Source organism: Callorhinus ursinus, unplaced genomic scaffold, assembly GCF_003265705.2.
Source record: "Callorhinus ursinus isolate GAN/ISIS: 27379988/994484 unplaced genomic scaffold, GSC_fseal_2.0 scaffold8, whole genome shotgun sequence".
NCBI lineage: Eukaryota > Metazoa > Chordata > Mammalia > Carnivora > Otariidae > Callorhinus > Callorhinus ursinus.
In genome coordinates this window covers 29872433-29899543 of record NW_027397070.1, presented here as the reverse complement: position 1 = coordinate 29899543, position 27111 = coordinate 29872433, and the positions used below count along the sequence as shown (strand labels likewise).

At 41.2% G+C, this 27111-nt stretch overlaps 1 protein-coding gene across 12 annotated transcripts in view; it reads right to left on the bottom strand.

Moving 5' to 3' along the window:
• Positions 1–1733: 1733 nt before the first annotated feature.
• FBXO34 (F-box protein 34) overlaps positions 1734–27111 on the bottom strand; it is a 78237-nt gene continuing 52859 nt past the window's right edge. For 6 of the 12 annotated variants that reach the window (XM_025869991.2, XM_025869987.2, XM_025869988.2 and 3 more), the window contains 3 exons: positions 17692–17770; positions 17424–17568; positions 1734–4993 (listed from right to left, as the gene is read on the bottom strand). In XM_025869991.2, the coding sequence (XP_025725776.1) occupies positions 2845–4983 (2139 nt within the window). In that variant the 5' untranslated portion in view covers positions 4984–4993; positions 17424–17568; positions 17692–17770 and the 3' untranslated portion in view covers positions 1734–2844. Of the gene's footprint in view, positions 4994–17423; positions 17569–17680; positions 17771–27111 lie in introns of all 12 variants that reach the window. The other 6 variants (XM_073895256.1, XM_025869993.2, XM_073895255.1 and 3 more) reach the window with 3 other exon arrangements.

The following is a 27111-nucleotide window of genomic DNA, read 5'->3' as shown; positions in this document are numbered from 1 at the left end:
GCCCCTTTCCCATTTCCAATTCATCCCTGCCTTGGCTATCTGATGTCCTCCACTGAGCAGGGGACAAAGCCAGACTGCCCCAGAGATGGGGGCAGAGGGCTCTCTGACTCCCAGATTTCTCTGATTTTTTTCTAACGGTGGGAGAGGAAACGGGCACACCAAAGCCTCTGAACAAAAGCCGAAGGTGGAAGTCTTTATTTGGGTCCCCACGGCCGGGAGGCAGCTAGGGTCCACAATCCTACAGCAGCGCAGCAAAGCAGGGAGTGCTGCACTGATGCCAGAAATTTAACGCGGGCTGTTCTGGGCAGCTTGGCACTAGGGGGCTCTGACGCACAGCACCTTTCCCCTCAGGGGAAAGCTACACCCGTCTAAATCAGGAGCAGGGGCGGTTGGGGGGGGGGGGGCCTCTGAGGCCACCTGCTAAAATTCTCCATCATTCACACAGACAGCACTGGGAACAGGGCCCGGCCACAATGTTCAAAAGGGGTCGTCAGTGACTTCCAAGGCCCCCGAGGATCACATGCCAAAACAGGGTTGGGGCATTCTTACCTTGTCCTCTGCTCTCAGTCAGCCCGAGTCATGGCTTTGTGTCCCATGCAAAACCCAGATCCGGAATGGCTGGCTTGGGAAAACCAAGCAAGACATTCTGTGCGTCCACCTGGGCAAACGTAGAACCAACAGCTAGTAACGGCGACAGCTGGGTTTTCTGGGCACTTTCCACATGCCCAGCTGCATCTAAATCCTGTGTGTGCAGATCAGCTTTAATCCTAAATCCTGAGCCATGACGAAGCTATCAGGAAGGCGTGCGGAGACTGCCAGTCTAAAGCAAACCACAGGGGAGAAGGGCGAGCACTGGAAACTTCAGCCCAGGGCACTCGAACTGAAAAGCATTTCCAACATACCTCCGCTGCGGCGAGTCATGAGGAAGGGCACAGATACCACGAAGGAAAGGTAAGCTCTTCTCAGCCTCTCCCCGACCCGTGTCACAGGCTCCAGCCTAGTGCGGTCAGAGGTATCCTTATCATTGCTTGACAGGAACAGACTTGTTTGGCATTGAGAGACACTTTTCAGTTTTAGTACCCTGCCTTTTCAGGGAGGAAGGAGCAGCTTGCCTCCGGCTAAGGGGCAGGAGAGCCCAAGGCAGATTCCAGTGTGGAAGCTGCTCCATGGCCACCAGCACCTCGGCCACGGGTGACCCTGGCTCCACCTGGCTCCTGTCCTGTCCCACTCTGCCTGGCTGACCTAGCCGAAGCCTCCTCAACCTCTACCTCTCCTCTCCTTCAGGGCCATCATGGCCTGCACTCATCACCTCCCTGCAACATTCATCATGCTCCTCCACAGCGTGAAGCGGACACGCTTTGGTGGGTACCTGACTTCAAACCAACCTAGCAGCTTTTTGGGGCTCAACACCTTCCAGCCCCACCCAGCACTACAGGACCACAGACCTGAGTATTTCCTCACTGACTTAACGATTACTAGACAAGCTGTGACACAGGCCTCCAACAGGGGATGTAGCAGTTACGACAAATAAAAAAAATAAGCATAAAGTGTTGCAAAAATGTAAGCTCATAATGTTAACTGAAGATGGTCTCTTTTCCATGGCAGAAAAACAATTTTCTCTCTCCCATCCCCTAACGACTCAAAAAATTTTTTAAATTCTTATTTCAATTCACAACATAATCCTCCATTATTAATTACCTCGAAAAAGGAAGATAAAATGTCAGCAACGCAGGTCCCATTTAAGATGCATGTTTTTATTGAAGTTAAAAAAAAAAATTTGTAACCAGACAGAAAGAGTAAAGTAGACAAGAATGTTATAATCTGACTATATAATATCTTCTCATTCTTGGAGGATCACTAAAATATAACAAAGGATTGTTCTCTATGCTAATTATAAGGTTGTCCAGTTAAACCATTATTTGGTATCTTCAACAGGTTAACCTCTTAACTATTTAGAGTTTCTTCTCAGAAACATTCATATATTATACAGGAAACATTCATAGTTTATTTGGGAAACATTCATATTTTATACAGGATGTACAAATTTAAGACAAGACAATTAAAAAAAAAAAAACCACACAATTGTAGCCGCAACACTATCCTAGCTGCATTGTGGGGATTATGTTCAGTCTGTTGTCCACTATATACAACTGGATTTAATAGTGTTATTTACAGAGGGGCCAAAAGCACTCATCTAAGGTAAAGGCGCTCGGGTTTAATGTGCACTTTCATAGCCCTATGAAAACACAACCATTATATACACTGTAAACACCACAGGGCATGAAATCCATCTCCAACCACAAACTTCAATCGCACAGATCAAGCATACAAGGGCTAAGGTAAGGTGCCTGACTTTTCCTTTGTAAGCATACTTTTCATCCAAAGAGTGCTGCTCTTCTTTCCATAGGACACTATTCACTTATTTCAAATATGGTGCCAGTGCTTAAAACATTTCTGGAACCCCTTTTTGGGGATTGCCTGCATAGTCTGCAATGAACTCTTCTGAACGTCCTTGATGGTGGCAAGTCTTTGTCCTTTGAGAATGGATTTGATTTGGGAGAACAGGCATATTCACAGCCAAGTGAATCAAACTGTGAGATACCACCCCGGACCAAATGGCGCCACTCTAAAACAATGAGACCAATTTCCTTGTATAGCTCATAAAGCAAGAGTTAAAAAAAAAAAAAAAAAAAAAAAAAAGCCTGAGCAATGGCAGTCCTGATGGAATAAGTACAGATTCTCCTAGAGTGCAGGCTCTGAGAGGCAACATTCACTTGAATGGTAGAGCTAGGTGGTGGTTTGCAATTTTAAAAATCAGTCCTTTTGTCGCCTCTCACACAGACTTTAGTATTCCTCTTCAGTTTCAGCCCCCTTTGCTTTCTTATGGATTGCCCGATTAAAGGTGTGGCAAGCAGGGACCCAGTGATTGTCATGAAGCCCCAGCTTACAGCCGGGGAAGCCCTTCTGAGACCGGTGGCAGCACATCCAGTATCCTGGCCCATAGGGCAATGCCTGGCAATAGGGCTTAGGGTGCCACCGGCACAGGGACACATCCCCTTTCACGTATTTCTTCTTGCACTGCTTACAAGGGTCCTCTCTGTATCGTGGATCTCGCACCCAGCGGGAATCTGCCGGTCTGATGTTGTAGTATTCAATGATAAACTTGAAATAGCAGCAGGTACATTTGAGAGCCACTAAGCTCTTGGTGGGAAGTAACCTGAAGATTTTCACCATGAGGTGGTGGGGCAGAAACGCCATGTACTGCTGAGGCTCCAAAAGCTGCTGGATTTTAAACCTGGTCTCCAGAAAGTCATGAGACACTTGCTTCTTCCAACCGGTTGTCTCCAGCACCGGTAATGTACTTTCCACCGGAGATGCTGGCAGGACAAAGGCATCTGCGGGAACCCTTTCTTCCTCCGATGCACTGTCACCCTCCGCAGCATCGTGAAACTGGCTGGCCTCAGAAGTCCCCCTTGTGCTTTCACTCAACTGGGAACAGTCTGACTGGTGCTGACCAGGTGGCAAAAAAAACAACATCCCCGGAAGTGGATCTTCGCAGGGCTCTGAACTAGAAGGCTGGCCTTGCTCTACCTTGGACACAGTGATACTAATGCACAAAGATCCCCTTCTTCTCTGATCAGGACTCTGGCTAGTAAGCGGTGCGAGCTCTCTACTCATACAATCAACAGCATCGGTGGGCAATTCAATGGCTTGAGAGCAGGTGTGAGGAGGAAAAGGTGACCCGGCAAGTTCCTCTGTCATTTCCACATCATATCTATCGCCATTTTTCATAGCAGTGTGCTGATCCGGCTCAAATTTTGCACTGTCCGTGAGGAAATTCACACTTGCTGGCAATGGCGGACAGCCCCGAGGAGCACTGTCCCAGGCCTCATTTCCCTTAGGAGAACAACGGTCAGCTCTTGAGGGGCCACGGTCCACAGATACAGACCCCACAGGATTCACCTGAGTGTCTGGTGCCTCCAAGGTGCCTTTGTTTGTTTTGCCTTCATTAGCCTGAGTGCCATTTGCAAGCAACACCCGGCCCACATTCCGACGGAAGCTGTTATTCCTCGAGAGGCTCCCAGGCTCACGCTGGCTCTGCCGCTTCAGGCACTCAGACTCCAGCCTGGCTACCATGTCAAGGACACGGACTGGCTCACTCTGTGGTTCCCCAACCTCAGGATTTCCTCTTTCCGTGGATTCTTCACAAGCTCCAGGAGCAGAAAAGGGCTCGGAGGCTGAGAGCACACCTCTGGACTGCCCAGGAACCCTTACCACAGCAGGTGAGTTAGTGCAGTTTTTCGTGCAAGTAGCTAGCAGGGCACTGGCTCTCTGCTCAAGGAAGGCGACCATCTGTATGACCGACAGAGGCCTCCCGGCATAGATGCCATCACCACTGTCACTCACATAATGCACAGAACAGTGCTCGATGCCACACGCAAAGGGCTCAGGCTGGTAGCACCTGCTGTTGACTTCCCTCATCCTTTCTAACTGTATTTTGGCTTTTTTAAGATCCCCTGATTTTTTCCTTCTTTTAGTAGCTCTCCCATCAATATCCCAGGAACTTTTTATTTTCATAGATCCTATCCTATTGCTACACTGGTGGGCTGCAAAGAATGCAATTTTCTCCTTGGTATTTCCCGGTTTCACAACAGCCCAGATATCAAGCGGCCCTTCCCCTTCTTCACCCTGGTGGATTGTTGCAGATGGTGCATTCTTCTTGGTTTTAACATTCAAGCTGCTCTCTACAGGACTCTTCCCACTCATGCTGCACAGAACATTTGGAGAAAGAATCCCAAAAGGCTTTCGAGATGATGCTTTACCAAGAGAGGGTGAAGGAAAGACACTTGGTTTCACGTAGCTAGCTTTGCATTTTTCATCATCTATAGCTTCTTGGTGGCTCATAGAAGTTCTCAGAGTTTCCTTGCTGATTTCCAGAGGTCGCACTTTCTTCTGGAGTTTCCAATATGGCTTTAGGTGCATAACAGAGGCTCTACAGGAAAGAAATACATACTTGATTAAAATAGTACTTTTGTTTTTAGAAAAGTTAACATATAATCTTCTGACCATTCTAGCAAGTAATAGAAACATTTTGTCAGTTCATTAAATCTTTACCATACCAACTCTCATTTCAGCTAGTTTTTAATGTACGGATCAAGAATCACAAGAGCAAAACCACCACTTTCTGTGGTGTATAGGCCAGAAAATAAATTGGTAAATTTGAAGCTGAAGAGAGTGAATTTCAGAAACTGACATTAGTTAACATTCTACACATAAAATCAGTCCTTCAAATGTTAAAAAGAAATAACTAACTTACTGAAAACCTCCAAATACAAGGCGAGCTGGCCAGAATCCCTAGCAGACCGACCCTATTTCTAAGCCGTCATGGCTGGCGTTTTCTTGGCTGCTACTAGTCTATCAAAACGTCGCACCGCCTCCTATGCTGCTCTCTTACTGCTCAGTTTCAGATGCTTCTACTTTTTCACCTGTTTGCTTATGTACTGTGCCCATCTACTAGTCTTGATTTATTTTTTTATTATTATTTTTTTTATTTTAAAGATTTTATTTATTTATTCATGAGAGACAGAGAGAGAGAGAGAGAGGCAAAGGGAGAAGCAGGCTCCCAAGGAGCAGGGATCCTGACGCGGGACTCGATCCCAGGACTCCAGGATCATGACCTGAGCCGAAGGCAGACGCTTAACCATCTGAGCCACCCAGGCGCCCAGTCCTGATTTTTTTTTTTTAAAGATCTTTTATCTTTGAGAGAGCAAGAGAGCACGCACACATGCGTAGGCAGGGGGAAGGGCGGCGGGGAGAATTTCAAGCAGACTCACGCTGAGTGGGGAGCTCGATACAGGATTCAATCTCATGACCATGAGATCATGACCTGAGCTGGAATCCAGAGTTGAACGTTTTAACCAGCTGAGCCACCCAGCCAGGCACCTCTAGTCTTGATTTTCTAAATCATCTATTTGTATAAGCTCTTAACTGTCAAATTTCCTCCAAATACCTTAAATCAAATATAGAACCGTTCCATAATCCTTATTAAGTCTAAAAACCATTTGGCACTATTTCAAAAAAACAATGCCCTGTTTTGTTCCCTGAGCAAGGCTGGAGGAGATGAGAGCCATCTTGGAAATTAGAAAGATGATTACATGCGATTACACACATTTACATGTGTGTTTTAGTCCTTGCTGTATCATTAATTAGCTAGATTTGGTGAGTTTAACTCAGACAAGTCACTTCCTCTCTGGGTCTGACTTGAAATGTTGACTGAGGGGTTGGAATACTAAATTATCTAATCTCATCAATTTTTACAATAAAATATCCATTGTTACCAGAGCACTGTGCATTGAGAAAAGTGTTCTGTAGGGATGCCTGGTCTCCTACAAAATAAACCTACAGACAAAAATAAACATCTGCAATCAGAGGTTGGTGGCAAGAGCCCCCACAAATCTAGCAAGTAATAGAAACATTTCCCTACTCTCACTCATGGGGACACCAGTCTAGGACATACATATTTGGCAACTCAGCATATTCCTTTATCATTCACCTTATAACAGTTAGTGATGGCCTGCAACATGTCAGGCTCTATGATAATTGCTTTCAAATATTAATTTTAATTGTCAAGGATGAAAGTGATCATCCAGGACAAGTTTGTTCACCTTTCAACTCTTACTTCCTTGAGTCTGGGCTCAGCTAAAAGAAGAAACAGGAATATGAATATTTTCTAGCTAGGTGAAGAGAAATCTTGCATTTAAGACAAAGTACCTTTTCAAAGATATCTCAAATAGGTCAGATTGGTTTGTTGATGATCTTTGGTAATTTCTATCCTAAATCTGTGATGTTTCCCACTCTCCTACACTATAGCATTTTTGATAGTTTTCTATCATTTATATAGTCTTACAAAAAGACCCACCGAGATTTCTTCAAGAACAAGATGAATATATATGAATAAAAAGAGACACATCTAGTGCTGTGTCAACAATTTTCTGGTTTTTCATATTCCCTTCAACCATTCTCTAAGTGAAATCAAAGAAATGGAGGTTGTTGAAAAATTCAATAAGTTCTCACATAATGATCTCATTACCGAGTGTCTATGAATAAATTTAAACTTCAGCAATGTGTGTGCCATTCTGCATTGCACAATATGTTCTCTTTGCCTTCTTCCCCCACACATTATTTTAGGTGCTATTATTGATAGGCAGGGACATTAAGAAGAAACTAATGTAATTATGGAAGGCTTTTGTTTGCATTTATTAACCTGTGAAGTCAGCTCAACTGACACATTGATAGTGGACAGGGTTTTAGCAGGATTAAAATAAGAGATGATCTTAGGGAACAGAAGTGAGGGAAGGTACAACTGGGAAGGAGAAAAAGCCATTTGATGCAAACAGGGTGACTGCAGGAGGGTAGGGGACGAGTCTGTGGGACCCCTGAAGGAAGCACAACGATTAGGCATGGGCTCTTGTCTCCTACTTAATTAAAGGTTGGCGAGGATATCAACCTCCCTCTTTCCTTTGCTGGGGCTTGAAGGTCGTGAGGCAGAAAACAGAAAAGTGTTGGCAAGACTTAGAGTGAAGTGAGAAACTGGCAATCAGTTTGGGTTGAAATCAGTGGTAGACCACGAGGATATGATGCAGGGCACCAGGGGCATCAGCCACAAAACCTGTAAGATAGCAACTTTACATCTCTAACAGATTACACCAGATGGTGGGGCTTTGCCCACCCTCACCACACCCCCATAAACACAGGCACTGTGGAAAGCTCCAGCCAGGTTTCCATGGTTGCCAATCTCTTCATCACAACTGTACTTTAAAGTGCACCATAATAAAGTCCTGCTTTCTTGCAATTAAATAAAATGAAGGGCTCTGGCACCTACCTACACATGAATGTTCCTTAGACAATCAGAAATATCCTTGTAAAAAATTAAGATCCCTGGGCCCAGTGAATCAGAATTTCTGGGATTGGATCCAGATTTTCTGCTGTTTTTAACCTTTAGATTTAACTTGGACAGGATTTAAGGTCATGTGTTAGATCTGCTGTAAGAATGCCAATGGGATTCTGGGTTTGGGCTGAGGGGTGAGGTGGAGCTGCCCAACAGAAAACCCTGCAGGTGGTCCAGACCCAAGCAACTATTCTAACAGCTGGTTAAAGACAGACCCATTTTCTTACTTGTTTTTTTCTCTTTAAAGCACAAAAAAAGTCAATGGCCTCTTTATGGCCAAATTTCCTCTTTAACTTCAACTCCTCAGTTTGACACTGCTTTTTCCCCAGCTATCTTCTCTTCTTCCCCAGCCTTAAGCGTCCATGTTCCTCAGAATTCCTTCTTTTTCTAGACCATTATTACTCAGGCTACATACGTAAGTGCTGTCTTGTAGTTCTAACAAGCATATACTGATGACTCTCCAGTGGTGTGCTCTCCCAAACTTCATATCCTATTGGAGACATGGCTGGATGTCAGAATCTCAAGAATCAACACAACTAGTTAATAAAAGCATCAAGTAGACCGAGCCAATCAAGCCAGAAAGCTGGTTCACTTAAAGATTCCTCCTCCCTGACCCATATCCAATCACTAGGTCACTAAAGTGCTCCCTCTTCTTCATTTCTGGCTCCAATGCCCTAGTTTAAGCAGCCATCTTATCTCTGCTACATGATCGTTACCCATAAGAAAGCCTAACCTCTTTATCAATGGCATGCAAAGTGGAGCCCACCCAGCCAACCTATCAGCTTCAGTCCTGCTTTGCCCTACTCTACTTCACATTTTGGGAGCTTATGCACAGAACCACTACCTATAGGACCCAGTAGTAGATGAAGGCCAATCATAGCACTTAAGATGCAAATTTTAAAGCAACCAGAACCATAAAACTAACATAACAGCTTCAACACTGTTTTCAAAATAACCACCACCCCATTTCCTACTATCCATTTATTGTCAGAAATTTACTGAACACTCTGGGCTGGATATTACTGGTGCAATTATGAGTAAGACATAGTCGCTGCCCTGAAGGAGACAGAGAAGTCAATAAGCGATTCCAATAGAATGTGATGTGTGTTTATAAAGAGAATATGGGTGCTGGGAAAGCCCATGCAAGGAGGTGGGGAGGACAACACACGGAAGGAAGGGGTGTAGGAAGGGACGAGAGGAACCACCAGCACCAAGCTTAGTCTTGAGGGTACAGACATAGGTCAGAGAATCCCTGATTTTCTAAGCTAAGCCCTAAAGCAAGATACACAAAGTCCTAAGAGGTTCAAAAGTAAATGATGCTTTTAGGAAACTGAGGTAAGTGAGAAACAGTCTGGCTAAGGTGCTGTGAGCAGAGACAGTAAGTGAATGTATTAATAAGCCACAACAGACAGGAACTTTAGCTGCTGATTTTAAGTGGAGGTTGAGGGAGAGGTGTCAAGGATGGGTCCTCAGCTTATGGCTTCAGCAACTGGATGAAGAGTGGTACCTTTTAGTGAGATAGTGGAAAAGGTGGCTAAACAGATTTGGAGCAGGGGAAGAGAGGTTAAGTTCGGTTTTAAAAAGTGTTGCCTGACAGATATCTAGTAGGCAGACTGACACAGGTCTGGCCAAGAAAAACTGAAGGAGATCCCTGGTGACCCCACTATAAGAACTACAGTGGGTGAGCAGGGCAGAGCCAGAAGTTCATGGTGAAGGAGCGACTGGAAGGTGATAAAGTGAACCTTAGCAACTCATTCACAAAGCATGGCTGTGAAAGAGAAAGTCTTCGTATGTACCTGTCACCTTAATCCTTTCCAGGAATAAGGTGAGATATAACAATGAATCAATTAAAACTTGAACAACTTTCCTCCACTGAAGGCCAAATAAGCCTTTTAGACTCTAACTTCTGTTTTCAGCTTTAAAAAGCTGGGAAGAACTCTCACTTTTAAACAAAGTATACAATCCCAAAATGGAGCCATAGAAGAGAATTTAACTTTGCTTAGAAAAAAAAGTGCCTGGATAAATCCCAAAGTTGAAAGAGTCATACTAATTTTGGTGTATGGGGGAATAAACTTGATCAATGACAATGGCAACACAGGGTCAGAACAGGAGAAAGGATGAGATTTCTCCTAGTGCTAATAATAGGCTTAGTGCTAACAGGAAGCCTAAAAATCAAAAGCAGATGCCTGTTTTCTAACTTGTCACTCTTAGTCGATAGCCTTGCCTATCAAAACAGGTTAGAAGATAAGTTATTTCCTGTTTCTTTCTGCTTCATTAAAGGTACAGGAATGCACTCCAAAAAGGAGTCAACTTTTATTAGAACAGTAAGGGGGGGATGCCTGGGTGGCTCAGTCCATTAAGCATTTGGTTCAGGTCATGATCTCAGGGTTGTGAGACTGAGCCCCATGTCACGCTCCATGCTCAGCACAGAGTCTGCTTGAGATTCTCTCCCCTTCCTTCTCCCTCCCCCTCTGCCCCTCTCTCCATGCACCCACATTCTCTCTCTCCCTCTCAAATAAATAAAATCTTAAAAAAAAAAAAAAAAAAGAATAGTAAGAGCCACTCTTCCTTTACAAAAGGCCAGAGGAGGGGCGCCTGGCTGACTCAGTTGGTAGAGCATACAACTCTTGATCTCAGGGTCCTGAGTTCAAGCCCCACATTACGCGTGGAGCCTACTTAAAAAGGCCAGAGGAATTAAAACAGACTAGTCCTTGAAAGACCATTCCCATGATACCTTTAGAGGGGATAAAAGTATACAGTAAATAAATTCACTCTTTCTTTAAAAATGTAAAAGCTTCCAGAGAGGGGCACCTGGGTGGCTCAGACAGTTAAGCATCTGCCTTTGGCTCAGGTCATGATCTCCAGGTCCTAGGATAGAGCCCTAGGATCGATCTCAGGATCCAGCCCCACATCTGGCTCCCTGCTCAGCAGGGAGTTTGCTTCTCCTCTCCCTCTGCTTCTCCCCCTGCTCCTGCTCTCTCAAATGAATAGTCTTTAAAAAAAAAAAAAAAGCTTCAGAGAACATCTTAAAACCAATTTCTTTTTATGATTAGCAACTCCAGCAGAATACTGCATGTATACATAATGAAATCTTTGTTTTTGCAAATGAAGCAATAAAGCTATTATAATGACTTTTGAAGCCCCACAGCTAGATAGTGGTAGAATTAGGATGAGAATTAGGTAAGAGTCTCCTGGATCTATTTTCCTTGTTACAAAACAAACAAAAAATATAAAAAACCTAGGTCCAATTATGACACAAATAAAATTAAATAATCCTCACAGCATCTATTCAAAGAGCTTTTTATCTTTCAAATTGGGTCAGTTTTTCTTCAGTGACACATAAAACCTCTACACAGAACTGTGATGAATTAAAGCAGACATACCATATCACATAAGAAACCATATAATCTAAAAGCATGTAGAAATTACTTCCATGGCTGTTAAAGTAGAAAAAGTGCCAAGACCAGGAGGATGGGAATACAGGTGGAGACATAAGAAAGGACTTCCCTTCATAAGCCTCTAAACACTGACAGAATGCATCCAACTCCCACTGAGTGCCTTAACAACAACAAAAAACCTGAACTAAGCCAGAAAAGACAGTGGTTGTCAAACAGAACTCCAAGCTCCAAAATACTGGGGGGTGGGCGGGCTAATATTCTGGAGGGAGAGAGTTCACTCCTTTTTTTCAAAGAACATTCTCTAAAGCCATTTCGTGGGACCTTTGACCTTTGCCTCGGGAGGGCTGGATGGTTAATAGTGCACAATTTAATGGAAAAATTCTTTACTGTTAAAAGATACTGAGCAATACAGAGATTAGCCTTTGGAAGCACATGCACAGTTTTCCAGAACTCACTGCCCACAGCTTTCATCATTCTTAGAATTCACGATAATTCCCCCCTACCCTTGGAAGCCAGTTGAATATCTGAAGGAGTTTCCTTACAATAGGGTGGCTGGGCAGGGGGTAGCCAGACCCTCCCCACGCTGTCTGGGGCTCCGGGGTAGGAGCAGAAACAAAGTTTAAGGCTGAGGTTGCCACTATGTCCTGCACGCAACAACCTGGAAAATCATGTTAATCAAGAAAACAAAAATCCCTCTAAACTCTGATACTGCACTCAAAAAAAAAAAAAAAAAAAAAATCAAATGAACAAAAAATAAAATGCCTAAGCCACAGCTCTAAGGATGATGGACCCTTGTCCATTCCACAATGTTGTTGTGGTCATCAGGAGTCCCCGATCAACCCTGGACTCAGTCATCACCTGGGGTCGTGAGGGAACAGGACCTCTTGCCAGGTCTCCCCAACCCTGCTTGGCGTGGGCTCCAGTGATGTCCCTGGGGAGGGGCTGAAGCACTCAGTGAGAAGGAACGGGAAATACAGAACATACATGCTTCATGGTTGTCTAATATAGGATGTGTATCATGATTAAAGACCAAACAAAGCTAACTTCCCAAGGGGGTGCCTGGGTGGCTCAGTCAGTTAAGTGGCTGCCTTCAGCTCAGGTCATGACCTCAGGGTCCTGGGATGGAGTATTAACAAGTTGGGAAGGGGAGCCACCACTTTGCTCTTCTATTGTGATCACAATAGAAGCAACACCTAACAGTTTTACAGTATTGCAAAATACTGAATTAGTGATGAGTTTACATGGATCCTCCTCTCCCGCTTTTCTTGGAGTAGGGAGGAAGAGGGAGAGGAAGCTAGAGAAAAGAACACTTGCTCAGGCTATTCAGATTTATTAAACAACTGTTGGGGACAGAGACAAACTGCAAGTATTATGTTTTTGTTAAACTTACCATGTTTACATTAATCCAGTCAACAATTTACAAAGTTATTTCCTATTGTTCCTCTGACATAATGCCAAACACCTAATTCTGGAATATCACAATTCATTGTTACCTGAACCGATGGGAAATCTACAATTTGGTAGGTCCCACTAGAATGAACATCAAAATCCAATGAAACCCAATAAAAAGTTTAGTCCCCCCCAAATCATTGATATATCCTGAAAAGTACATTGAGCATTACCAAGAAAATTTCACTTCCACAGATTTTCAGATATTTAGCTTTCCTGTTAAAACGATCTTATTTTTCCTATTCTAATATTTCTTAAAGAAAACAAAGGAAAATCTCTACCCTCTCACATAGCAAAATTTTATTCCTTGAGTGACCTGATGCTTTTATTTTACTTTGAAACCAGTCATTCTTCCATATATACATTTTATATAAATTTTAACACATTTTTAAGGTAATACTTTCTTTGAAAATAATGCAGTACTTTCAAAGAACTGATCAGAGCTTTAACATATATCCTCTTTGACCAAATATAATTTGGACATAAAGATGTCATTTCTCCTAGGAAATAAATGTTAAAGATTCTAAGGCCAGCCACAAACACAGTTCAAAAATCCATTAGGTGCCAAATAACATTTGATATGAAAAATCAAGAGGACAGCACAAAATTTGGGTGTATATGCAACACCACGCCACAAGTCGGCCGACAGACATATACCCTGTGTTGGGCCTTGATCTTGACCAAAGTACTGTAACAGCCAGCTGGGCACAGGCTAGCCCATTATGGGTAATGAATTAAAAAGTGGCTTATCCCAGGCACCTGGGTGGCTCAGTCGTTAAGCGTCTGCCTTCGGCTATGGTCATGATCCCAGGGTCCTGGGGTCGAGTCCCACATCGGGCTCCCTGCTTGCGGGAAGCCTGCTTCTCCCTCTTCCCCTGCTGGTATTCCTGCTCTCGCTCTCTGTCAAATAAATAAAATCTTAAAAAAAAAAAAAAAAAAAAAAGGCGTATCCCTCAGCATAGAAAAAAAGGGGCAAAAAGTAAAAATTCAGGGTAACAAGTTTTAATGCATCAAGCAAAACTGTTTGCGGTAACAATGCAGACAAAAGATCTGGCAAGTGAAGACTTTTGTCAGCAGTCATGTATACAGTAAATAAATTCACTGTTTCTTTAAAAATGTAAAAGCTTCCAGAGAGGGGCACCTGGGTGGCTCAGACAGTTAAGCATCTGCCTTTGGCTCAGATCATGATCCATGGATGTAATAAATACACTTAAAGCCATTAATGCCTTAAATTAAAATTTTATTTCCTCATAGGTTTTGATTCAAAATAAATGGAAGGAATGACAGAAATATATGTTACCATTTTCCAACTTTTACTGAATTAATGGATCTAGGCATTGTAGCTATTAATATCACAAACCTGGAACACAGCACATGCTCCTGATGGAGGAAAAGAAGACATTAAAAAAAAAAAATTCTAATCTGGTCCCTTAGAGTCAGCTACCAATTTATAGGAAACACAAAATATGTTAAACATCTGAGGGATACAAAACAATAAAACCTAGACTACAGGCAAACAGAACAAAATAAGGCTGGTTTATTCAGGCAAATTCCGAGTTAGAAAGACTGAGAGATGGGGGGGGATGACGACTATACATTAAAAAACGAAGTTAACAAGGGGCACCGGGCTAACTCAGTCAGTAGAACGTGCAACTCTTGATCTTGGGGTCGTGAGGTCAAGCCCTGTGTTGGGTGTGGAGCCTACCAAAACAAAAACAAAAAAACCCACAAAACAAAAAAAACCTGCTAAAAGAACTTAGGAAACCAACTAAATACATGGATGCTGAGCCAAATAGACATATTATAAAAATTAATATGTATGTGTGTATGTATGTATTTTTAAGTCTTCATCTCTTAGATATACTTCTTAAAATCTTTTTAGATAAAGTGACAGGATAGTTGAGATTTCCTTCAAAACAATATGGGAGAGAAGAAATGGCTGGGAGTATAGACCAAACAAGACTGGTCATGAGATGATAATTGTTGAAGCTGGGTATAGCTAAGTGCAGGTTTATGACTGCACTATTTCTGTATTTTTGTACATAACTGAGTTTTTCCATAATTACTGGTTTTTAAAAAGGATAAATAATTAGAAGCATTTGGAAAAATATGGATGAATGAGCCTAGAAATGTTCAATATGCACAAAGAGGGTGAAGCTGCATACAGTCTGATTTGGAGGAAACTGTGGAGTTCCTTCAGTGGTTCCTGGGTGAAACAGCTCCACAGGACTCATTTTAAGTCCCTCTCCACTAAGCCCCAGGTTATCTGATGTATCACTCCTTCTTGGTTCAGACACGGGCCAATATAAATTCTACTCCACACCAGTTACTGAAAACTGAACAGGAAATAAATCAGAAAACAACAAAAAAGATAAAAGAAAAAGCAGACACAGTCAAATAAAAAAGAACGGAAAGACAACAATGATCAACACCAATCAATCCCCCCTAAAAAAGACCAATCAATCCATTTCTTTTTTTTTAAAGATTTTATTTATTCATTTGACAGACACACAGCGAGAGAGGGAACACAAGCAGGGGGAGTGGGAGAGGGAGAAGCAGGCTTCCCGCTGAGCAGGGAGCCCGATGTAGATCCCAGGATCCTGGGATCATGACCTGAGCCGAAGGCAGACGCTTAACGACTGAGCCACCCAGGCGCCCCATCCATTTCTTATTTAAACAGACACAGCTTTCAATTCCCTCATTCTCATTCTGTAACCTAAATGAGCAGTCTAATACCCAAATCAGCCTTATGTAGAAATGCACTTAGCTTCCATAACTTTAAAGATAAATATAATTTAAACATTTTGATAAATGCATAGGAAATTTTGTTATTTACAGATATCTCATTATAAATTCTTTTATAACAATACACCCCATTACATTCACCCATGGGGAAGGGGAAAATGATAGTATTAAAATATTATTAATAATGTAGCCACTGATATTTACTAAGCATGTATGTGCATTAATTTCATCTTCAGGACAACTCTATGAGATACATACATTATGATTATTATTATCTACTCCCATTTCACAAATGTGGAAACTGATCAATTAAAGTATAATGAATATTTTAAATAATCAGTTATACAAGCAATTCATCTTAGAGTATTAGGGGATGAATCATTTTTTGAAATGTGCTTTATAGGGGTGCCTGGGTGGCTCAGATGGTTAAGTGTCTGCCTTCCGCTCAGGTCATGATCTCCAGGTCCTAGGATCAAGCCCTATGTTAGGCCCCCAGCTCATCCAGGGGTCTGCTTCTCCCTCTCCCCGTTTGTGTTCTCTCTCAAATGAATAAAATCTTTAAAAAATAAAATGTGCCTTATAACATTTTAAAGCTGTGTGATATAAAAATTAACAGTAAGAAGAGTCAAATGATTTGCCCAAAGTCACCAAATCAGCTGTACAGAGCTTCCTAATTATGAGTATAGTATATTTATGATGGTATTTCCTAAATCCTCAAATCCCAGTGGTTCTCCATTCTTTTTTTTTTTTTTAAAGATTTTATTTATTTATTTGAGAGAAAGAATGAAAGAGAGAGAGAGCATATGAGAAGGAAGAGGGTCAGAGGGAGAAGCAGATTCCCTGCCGAGCAGGGAGCCCGATGTGGGACTCGATCCCGGGACTCCAGGATCATGACCTGAGCCGAAGGCAGTCGCTTAACCAACTGAGCCACCCAGGCGCCCTCTCCATTCTTTAAAAGGAAAATTAAGTCACAGACCAAAGTCATTTTGAGTTCATTTTAATAGAAATGTTTCTTTTGCCCAGGAAATGATCAAAGACTCAAAGATTAACTGAACATACACAGATCCAAGCTGAACAAAAAGCCAAAAGGAAAGCATTGCATACCATCAACTCCTTTAGGGCAGGGTCCCTGTGTGGTATTTTATACATTCCCCCCATGGGATCAAGTACAGAACAATTTACACATAAGAGGAGCTCCATGAAAAGTAAGCAGTGGGAACTGTTCTACAACAGCATCCGGGTAGCCCACATCTCCATCAATCTGGCCTCCAAATAACGGGGGAAATAATGCTTAGGAAACTCCTTTGACTCAAAACACCTACCCTTCACTGTCATGCAATCTACCAATGGATCCACCAAATTTGCTGGGTGGGACACCCAGTTTGACAAGGCAATCCCTGCCCTGCTCCAGAGACAATTTCATAAACTCGGTCCTCCAAATCCTATTTCCCCCAAGAAAATACTGTACTACCCCATGACTTAATTTCTCTACAAAGCCTCAATACCTTCTGTTATCAAAGGTTGATAAGTTAGCAGTGGTTCTCCATCTTTTTTGATTCGGGACACTTCAGAATCTCAGAAAAAGTCAAAGTTCTCTGCCCAAGAAAAAAGGCCAGAGCACACAAACAATTCTGCACAGAATTTTGGAAAATCTCATGGCTTCTAATTAACAGCTCCGGCCTTAGTTCTTCCTTGTATTTTTCCTTCACCTTCACAGTGGCCATTTGTCCTTTTTTCCACCATCTTTTTCATTCTTTACCCACTAGAACTACTGAAACTGCTCACCCCGCTGGGCCCCTCCCTGCCCAGGTCTCATCCACTGCCCCACCCTCACCCATCAGTGTTACGGAATGGCTACCATATGCCTCCCCTGGGACACTTACCGTTGTCTATCTTGTCTTCCTCTCCCCTACTATACTGTAAACTGAAAGGTGTGAGTAATCATACTCCTTTCTGTAGCTCTCACAGAGCATGCAGCACAGTGCCTTGTACTTGGCAAGCATTCACTAGAGTGAATCAATGTTAAACCTAAGGATTTAAAAGAAACCAGCCAATCAGCAACAATCTTTTAAATGGAACATATGAATAATCAATACTTGGGCAGCCCAGGAAGTTGATGCAGTTAAGCAACTCCACCCACCATTTCCTGACCTAGTGCACTGCGAGCTCAGAGATGGAAGGTGGATGAGGTGGAGACACAGAGGATACTCTCCAGGTCATGGTCACTTTTCTGCAAAGCAAAAAGTAGTTTGGCTTGAGTAGCAGCTTTTTTCCAGCACCCTAGTTACCTAAAACATTCATATGCAATGTCAGATTTTAAAGAAAATCTTACTCACCAGCAGATGTGCAAATAACTTCCACAAAAGGTTTCTAACAATACTGTCAGTTTCGCTAGAGTAAAAACAACTTTCATGTTGCTCATAACCTCTAGGACAGAACAATCTAGATATGCAGGCATTCAGCTATGAGTTAGGCAACCTCCCTCTCATTTTCAAAGCCCCAAACCCCATCCTTTAAATACTAAAATACACATACACTAAGTCCCAACAAGAAACACTGTAAAGTCTCCCCATGATTCTTTACTATATTAAACACAGCTGTCTGGGGTCATGTTTACATAGATTTTTAAAAAAATGTCAAACCAACATCAGTGCTAAAATATTTCTGATAAACAGACTCTTATACACCCAAACTAGAAAGAAAAGAACACCAAGAAGTTTAAAAAAACTTTCATCTTTAAGGGCACTAAAAACATAAACTATGTCCTATTATCATGTTTTGGTTATTTTGGTGTAACCGCTATACATACATTAATTTTAAAGCCACAATGTGTCATTAATTACTTCAAAAGAAAAATCCTAACTTCCCTGGTTCTAAATTAATTATAAAGTATGCAGAATTCACACCCAGAACCTTTAGGCACTTCAATTATTAACAAACCAAACCACAAAGAAGAACCTAAGATCAGATTTCATTGCTGGGTTAATAGGTGGCAAAACTATACATACCAAACAGCAAAGACAAATATAGTAAGAATTAGAAATGATACAAAACTTTCCCCCCAAATTTCTAGTAATAAGCCCATTCCTCTCTTTCCTACTGCCAATCTTATAGAAACAGACTATTAGTACAAATAACTAATCGTAATTCACAAACTTGGAATCTGTGACTCAAGGGTCCAACTCTTCCTTGTCAGCCTCAAAGCAGAATTCTATTCCCTAGGCAAGATGGTCTTATAAGCTAACAAACAGTAGCCCACTGGAAAAAGAAAACAAGTATCTCCCCTAAACATACCAGCACCTGAGCTAGAAGGAATGCTTTGTATCTGTTCCTCAGATCATTTGCATCTTGGGTCCTTTGTACCAGCTGCTCCTTCTTTCCTTTCTCCCCGATCTCTGTATGCCTATCCCACTATGGTCCTCATACCACCAACAAACCTATAACCTTCAGTGTTTTTGTATTGCAGTCTGTAACCACTGTGTGGAAAAGAAGATAAAAGCTCAGAAACTGAAACTTGCGCTTCCTTCTGGCTGGAACCGCCATCTTCCAGTAATTCACCAAAATGACCAACACAAAGGGAAAGAGGAGAGGTACCCACTATATGTTCTCTAGGCCTTTTAGAAAACATGGAGTTGTTCCTTTGGCCACATACATGCGAATCTGTAAGAAAGGTGATATTGTGGACATCAGGGAATGGGCACTGTTCAAAAAGGAATGCCCCACAAATGTTACCATGGCAAAACTGGAAGAGTCTACAATGTTAGTTAGCATGCTGTTGGCATTGTTGTAAACAAACAAGTTAAGGGCAAGATTCTTGCCAAGAGAATTAATGTACACATTGAGCATATTAAACACTCAAAGGGCCGAGATAGCTTCCTGAAGCATGTGAAGGAAAATATCAGAAAAAGAAGGAAGCCAAAGAGAAAGGTACTTGGGTTCAACTGAAGCGCCAGCCTGCCCCACCCAGACAAGCACACTTTGTGAGGACCAATGGAAAGGAGCCCGAACTGCTGGAACTCATTCCCTATGAATTCATGGCATGATAAATGTAAAGAAAATAAAAGACCTCAAGACTGTTAAAAAAAAAAAAAGAAAGAAACTGAAACTTGCTCAAAATCAAGTAGTGATGTAGCCATAACTTCAAAGGTCAACATTTTCTGATACGTTACAAACCCAAAACACTACATTTTAAGTTATAAAAGATTCAAATAAAGAGGTACACCAAGTTTTCCCTATGAAACCACTCTGTAATATGTCTTATTTCAGGAACTGACACTCAGTCCCATCTAATTTTGAACACTTCCCTCCAACTTTTAGAAAGCAAAATAAAAGACAATCTGAGAAAGAACTTTGTATCCAAAAAGCCTTCTACAGTCATTAGCAGACAACTAAACATTTTCCAGAGGCAAACCAGAAGCTAACCTGTATTAACTGGAATCTAATGGAGAGGTGACAGTGCTAAACCCAAGTTCATGCATAAACAGACCCTTTAAATCAGTTCATTCAGTGTTTCCTATAACAATGCCCTCCAGGAGAATAACATTAACTATAATTCTTATTTCTGAGTGAAATGTATAGCTGAGAAAAATATTAAATACCCAAGGATAATCAAATAGGATGTTCTTCAGTTTCTGAATTCAATTGGAAAATAATTATTTAACACCTACAGATATGCTCCAATGTGCTTGAAACCCCGGAGCCACCTAGGCAACCCGAGCATGCAATTCTTGATCTCAGGGTCATGAGTTCAAGTCACACATACTTAATTAAAAAAAAAAAAAGAAAAGAAATTGCAACTATCTTGTGGGGTCTAAAGAGATCAGGCCTTTCTTATCCCTGAGAATTTTCACCAATCCTTAGTTGAATTTTCTCCCATTTCACAAGTATAAAATAATTTCCAGTCTCTAATTTGAACATTCAAGCAATCATTTCTCCTTCTATTCAAATCTCAGTTTGGGAGCTAAGATACTAACTAGATCTTTCATTCACTCACTTACTATTTACTGAGCATCTACTATGTACCAGGCACTCGTCCAAAGACCGGGGATACAGTAGTGAACAAAATATAAAAATACTCATCCTCATTAAACATTCTAGGTGGAAGATAGACTAATAAAACATATGTACATAAAAGGTCTTTATAGAAAGAAAAGGAAGTACTGAGCGTATGTATCATATATAAATAATATATTTAATGCATAAGATTTCAGAAAGCTATTTTACAGTCAACCATATCATGAAATGAAAAAAAATTCTTAGTAGAACTCATTAGAAAGAATATGAGTGCCCATTTATATGACAAATCTAGAAATAGGATAAGATCATCAGGATACTAGACAGAAACAAAATGGCACATTAAGCAAGGTCTTTTTTGGAACTGAATCTGATCCTGGTGTGTGCTCAAACCATTCCTGAAATACTCTAGATCTGAAACAAATTTTAGAAGATTTATGGAGAGACACACGCACAAAAAAACTTCAAAGAGATTTTGAGACAATATAAGGGAAAGGATCAACACCTGGGAATCACATTAAAAATCAAGAGATTATTCTTTAGGTCACTCACTGTTAGCATAAAAGTACAGTATTTCCTAAGTTTTAAACACTAAAACTAAATTTGATGGAAAGAGAAGACTGATTTCATAGCTATCTGATGCAACTCAACTCTAAATTTCTTGCATGATTACAGGAAACACACAAATCAAAACTACAGATAAATGCCTTCTACAGGTTCTCATGTGGGAAGATGGCAAGGAGAAACATGAGTAGAGGAACAAAAAACAGGCAAATCAAACAGGAAAAGCATTATCTTTGAACTTAACATGAAAATAAAGGCTAGCCATAAGGTAAAGAAAAAGCAGTACTAAAATTAACATTTTTTCCTAGCATGGCCCCAGGAAAAAAGGAAATAGGAAAGGCTCAAAGAGGCAAATTTTATCAGAAAAATTAAATTATTGTGAAATTTTCTTTTTGGTCTTAAACAAAGATTTAAAACCCAAAATGCCTTTTCTAAAACAAAGTTGCACAAATATTTTAATTCTATCCCACTATTCCATTTCTACCCACATCCCACAAATCCAGTAACAGAAAATTCAGTGACTCTCCAAAATAATACTGAATAGAATTCTAGTTAAAATTTTAGAAAGGGAGTGATTGAAAGGCATCAAGAAATATAAAACTTGGTTTTAAAATCATCCCATCTTGTTATTTCATGCTCAAAACAAAAATAAAGAAAGTGTAATGTTTATTTGGTTTCCTGAACAGAACCCTCCTTACTGTGGGAATTATAAATCAAAGAACCATGAGATGACCACCTAGCCAATGTCAGGACCAGAACACCCACTTTTATCACTGAACTCTTGAGCTGACAAGGTTCCAAAGGCTGGCTTATACTAAAATTAGTGTCGATTTATTAAGTCATAATGGGGATCAAAATTCCAATTTCAGAAACTGGAGTACCTGAGTCCTCCATTCATATTTGTCTCCTCTTCTGGTACCAATATTATTAAACCAGAAGATTTGGGTTACACGTGAAAAAAGCAAAGAAAGAAAAAACCTAAGGAATAATTCAACCAAGCTATGATGAATCCTGATGTACAATTTTTGACCCACAACTGATTATACCCCGTTAAGAACCAAAGAACTTGGGACGCCTGGGTGGCTCAGTTAGGCATCTGCCTTCAGCTCAGGTCATGATCCCAGGGTCCTGGGATGGAGTCCTGCATCGGGCTCCCTGCTCGGCAGGGAGTCTGCTTCTCCCTCTGCCTGCCACACCCCCTGCTTGTGCTCTGTTAGGCAGTCTCCCTCTGACAAATAAATACAGTGGTAAAAAAAAAAAAAAAAAAAAAAAAGAACCAAAGGACTTGCTCAATACAAGAAAATTCAGCATCTCCACCCCTTCCTAAAGGCAGAACAAGCATAGCTTAAAATTTTTTTAAGCTCCTCCTTAAAGCTTAATCAACTTTGGTTTATTATATACTTTCTTCAGTGACATAGCCAAATGGATTTGAACTTCCTAGGTACTCACATACTCTTCTGAGCTTGAGCTAATTCCCTTAAATGTTCTATATCTCTCCAGCTGCTCACTTAACTAGACCATGTTCCTTCAATTTTTTTAAGATTTATTTATTTATTTATTTGGCGGGGGCAAGAGAGGCGGCAGGAGAGGCAGCGGAGAGGGACAAAGAGAATCTCAAGCAGACTCCCCCTGAGCAGAGCCCAACAGGGCTGACATCATGACCTGAGCCAAAACCAAGAGTCAGACACTTAACCAACTGAGCCACCCAGGCACCCCTAGATCACGTTCCTTCTAAAGATGCCTGACTACATCCAGCTCTCCCAAATTTTGAGTCTTCACATCTCAAAGCTGAACAGTATACTCACTTTAAAGTGAAGAACATACTGAAGCATTCATTCCTGCAGCAAATGTTACTCCATGGAATTAATTTTAAACATTTCTAAGGTTAAGAATGGGAAGAGAATATTAGAGAAAAATTCAAAAGAGGCATCAATTTTAGAAATAAAGTGTTTAAAGACATTTTGCACAAATCTCTATCAGCCCTTTCCTGGGCCTCCAGGCAATGATTCTCTATAGTTTTCAGGGCAAATTCTCTTCCCCACCCCTCCAGAAACTTCTAATTAAGTACAATCAGTTCCACTATATGGGACTGACTGATATACTGGGGAACAATTTTAATAAAATGTGAATTCTGTGTTTGCTTTTGTTAGAAACACTGTACATTCAAAACTGCACTCAGCAGGCACCTGGGTGGCTCAGTTAGGCATCTGACTTCAGCACAGGTCATGATCTGAAGTCCTGGGATCAAGTCCCACACTGGGCTCCCTGCTCATTGGAAAGTCTGCTTCTTCCTCTCCCTCTGCCCCTCCCCTCACTCGTGCTTGGTCTTTCTCTCAAATAAGTAAATAAAATCTTAAAGAAAGAAAAACTGCACTCAGCTTATACAGAAATATAAAAAACACAAGCACAAATCTCAAACATCTTTTAAAAAAAAATTTTTTTTAAGACATGTCAAGCCTACACACCACCCATACTGTTTTTCTGGAAATTTTAAAATACTTTGCAGCAACACATGAGTTCACTGGGATGTCCCAGGGCTCCTCAGACAGACTGGAAACTGGCTAAGTGCTCCATCCAAGTCTAATGGCTCTAAATACAACCTACATGCTGCCCTAAAGTGGCCAGCCCAAACCTCTGTCTAGGACTCCAGGTCTGTATACTAACTATTCCAAATCTCCACCTGGATGTCTAATAAGCATCTCAAACTCAACATGTCCAAAATCAAAACCCTGATTCCCTATGCACGTTCCACCACCACCCTCCCACAATCTTCCCGTTTTTTAGTAAACAGCAACCCTACTTTTCCAACTTCCAAAGCCAAAATACTTGAGTCAGCCTTGACCACATTTTTCTCTCCCAAACCACATCAGGAATTCTCATTGGCTCTACCTTCAAAATATACTCAGACTCCAACTACAGCTGACCCTTGAACAATGAGGGGGACTGGGGGGGCACAGACACCTCCCTATCCCTATGCAGTAAAAAAATCCAAGTATGACTTCTGATTCCCCCAAAACTTAACAGCCTACTGTTGACCAGAAGCCTTATCAATAACATAAACAGCTGTTTAACAAATATTTTATGTATGTATTACATACTGTATTTTTATAATAAAGCTAGAGAAAAGAAAATCGTAAGGAAAATACAGTACTGTACTATAAAAAATGCGCATATAAGTAGACCCATGCAGTTCAAACCCCTGTTTCTCAAGGGTCAACTTGTACCATCCACCATTTCCGCTACCACTCTGTTCTAAGCCACCATGGTTTCTCACCTGCATTAGTTCTCTCAATTCTACTCTTGCTTTCCATACGGTCTACTCTCAAACTCAGCAGCCAGTGTAATCCCATAAGGAAAAAGGAAAATTCCATCCTTTCCTTCTGTATACCACATCCTTGTTAAAAAGAAAACCACAGGCCCAAAATGGGATCACTTGGGCCAGGCGAAGTCACCAAATGAGGACTTAATACCTAAGCTAACTGCAGTATCAACCTCCCCCAGAAATGCAGTCTTAACCAGGTGAGTCAGGAATTTTCTGATCAGCAGAAATGAGGTAATCTGTCACAAGGGCCCACTCCATCCCCCAAAGGAAGATGGAGTATCAGCATAATCAGACCTCCTGCCCTTCCCTTTAAGGGAAGGGGATTCTAGCCCAAAACCTTTTCTTTTCCTAATAACCTTCCTGCCCCACCCTTCTTCCTATAAAGACCTTCCATTTTGTACACATCCTTGGAGCTCTCCTTTACTTGCTAGGTGGGATGCTGCAGATTCATGAGTCACTTAAGAAAGCCAATCAGATCTTCAAATTTATTTGGATGAATTTTGTTTTTTAACACCCAGATATTTACTGGATCACTGGCTGTTTCCATCTCTCTGCTCAAATCTCATCTTCTCAGAGAGGCACCCCTTGACTATCCACATAAAGGAGTACTAGTTCCCACACTCCCTACTCCCTTTATCCTTTACATTCTCTACAACAATTGCTCCCTCCCTCCTGACATGTATCCATGTTGGCACATCTTCCTCTGATTGAACATCAGCTCAAGGAGAAGACTTTTGTTCACTGCTCTTTGAGGCGCAGAATATTGTAGACAATATTTGTTGAATAAAAATTATACCAACTGTTTCAGGAGGACTTCGCTGTTCTAAATGTCAAAATGCCCCCAGAGTTTGTATTATTGGGAGTTTTTCTATCCTGAATCTCAAATTCTCCTGTTTTCCTGATAATAATTAAAGTTACGCTTTTTTAGGGGCACATGACTGGCTCAGTCAGTAGAGCATGTGACTCTTGATCTCAGGGTCACGAGGTCGAGCCCCATGATGGTCGTAGAGGTTACTTTTTTAAAAATGCCCTTTTTGTCATTATTATCCATATTATTTGGCTAGTCCAAAATGGATTTTTTAAAAGATTTTATTCCTAAGGAATCTTTACACCCCATGTGGAGCTCAAACTCACAACCCCAAGATCAAGAGTCGCATGCTATACCAACTGAACCAGTCAGGCTCCCTTAAATAGATCATATTTTGATTTTCCTAACTCTTTAATTCTATTCACAAACTAAAAGATTAGATAGCCCTCTATATTTTATTAGCTACCTGAAAATTTGGTTTTATTTTTTGACATCCTCCAAAAATCAAGGTAGATGTTTCAGGTGACAAATCTCAAATCCTGAATTTGATTTGAGATCAATTCTTTTTCACTCTCCACCAACCCTCTCCCCAGAACTTAGCTTTAAATACAGATTTAAACACATTTAAGGAAAATCTCTGAGATTTAGGTCACAAACAACCTTGTTCCATAGCAAGATCTAACACAAGGCAATTCAAAATCTAACCACATACTTAAACCAAAGATTACGTGTAACCCTTGCCCACACAATTTGGGCCAAATCTAAAATTCACTTTTCACCTTTGCCTCATTTAATTCCCTAGTCCCCCTGACCTTCTCCACCAGTTGTCTTCAACACGTATGGCGTGGGGGTGAGGGATGAATTAATGAGCCTTAATAGGGAACTACTTGATTATTCTCAGGCAGAAAGTAAAGCCCATCTAGATTTGTTTTGGAGTCTTTATAATGTGACAGAACCTCAAATGGGGATTTTACCTCCTCTACAAACTATTTCATCTGTGACTTGTGTATGCTGAAGATGTTTAGACACACCTTGAGCAGGCCTGTTGTCTAATCTACAAAAAGATATTTGGCTTGTCTTACGTCCTTCTGAAAAGCAATGGACCAGCATCCTGCCCCACTTCAAAAATGAGTTGGCTCCTTGTTACTATGGTGATGAGCACCCTGTGAACAGAGATAATTTGCCACTTGCTTAAAATTCAAAGCATTTTGTAGCTTTGTTTTTTATCAGGAACAAGGTGGGAGGAGCAGCAGAACCAATTATGGAGTATATTTATAAACACTTAAAGGAGTGTGTTTCTTGATTCTGAATAACAAGATTTTAAATTGTTTAGTTTAGGGGCGCCTGGGTGGCTCAGTTGGTTAAGCATCTGCCTTCAGCTCAGGTCATGATCCCAAGGTCCTGGGATCGAGCCCCGCATCCAGCTCCTAGCTCTTCATGTAGCCCACTTCTCCCTCTCCTCCCCGCATGTACTCTACTCTCTGTCTCTCCTTCTCTCTCTCTCAAATAAAATCTTTAAAATAAATAGATAGTTTGCAAGAAAAAATGACTAAGAGGACTAAAGAAAATAAACATGTTGGACTACATTCTAATATGTACAGCTCTACACCATTGCTGAACTTGTCGCTACAGATTTTCCAGAACGAAGGTTCTTAGATTGGTTTTTCAGATTGGTCACACATACACAAAACACATTATTTTCTCACCTGCATTAGTCCCCTACTAGCCTCCTGCCAATGTGTTTTGTTTATGTGTGACCAACCATCAGCCTGGGAGGGAAGAAAAATCCACTCAAGTAACCAGGTATCAACCAAGTAGTGCAAGCCCAATGCTCCTCAAACATTAACAGTTTGAAGGAAAGATA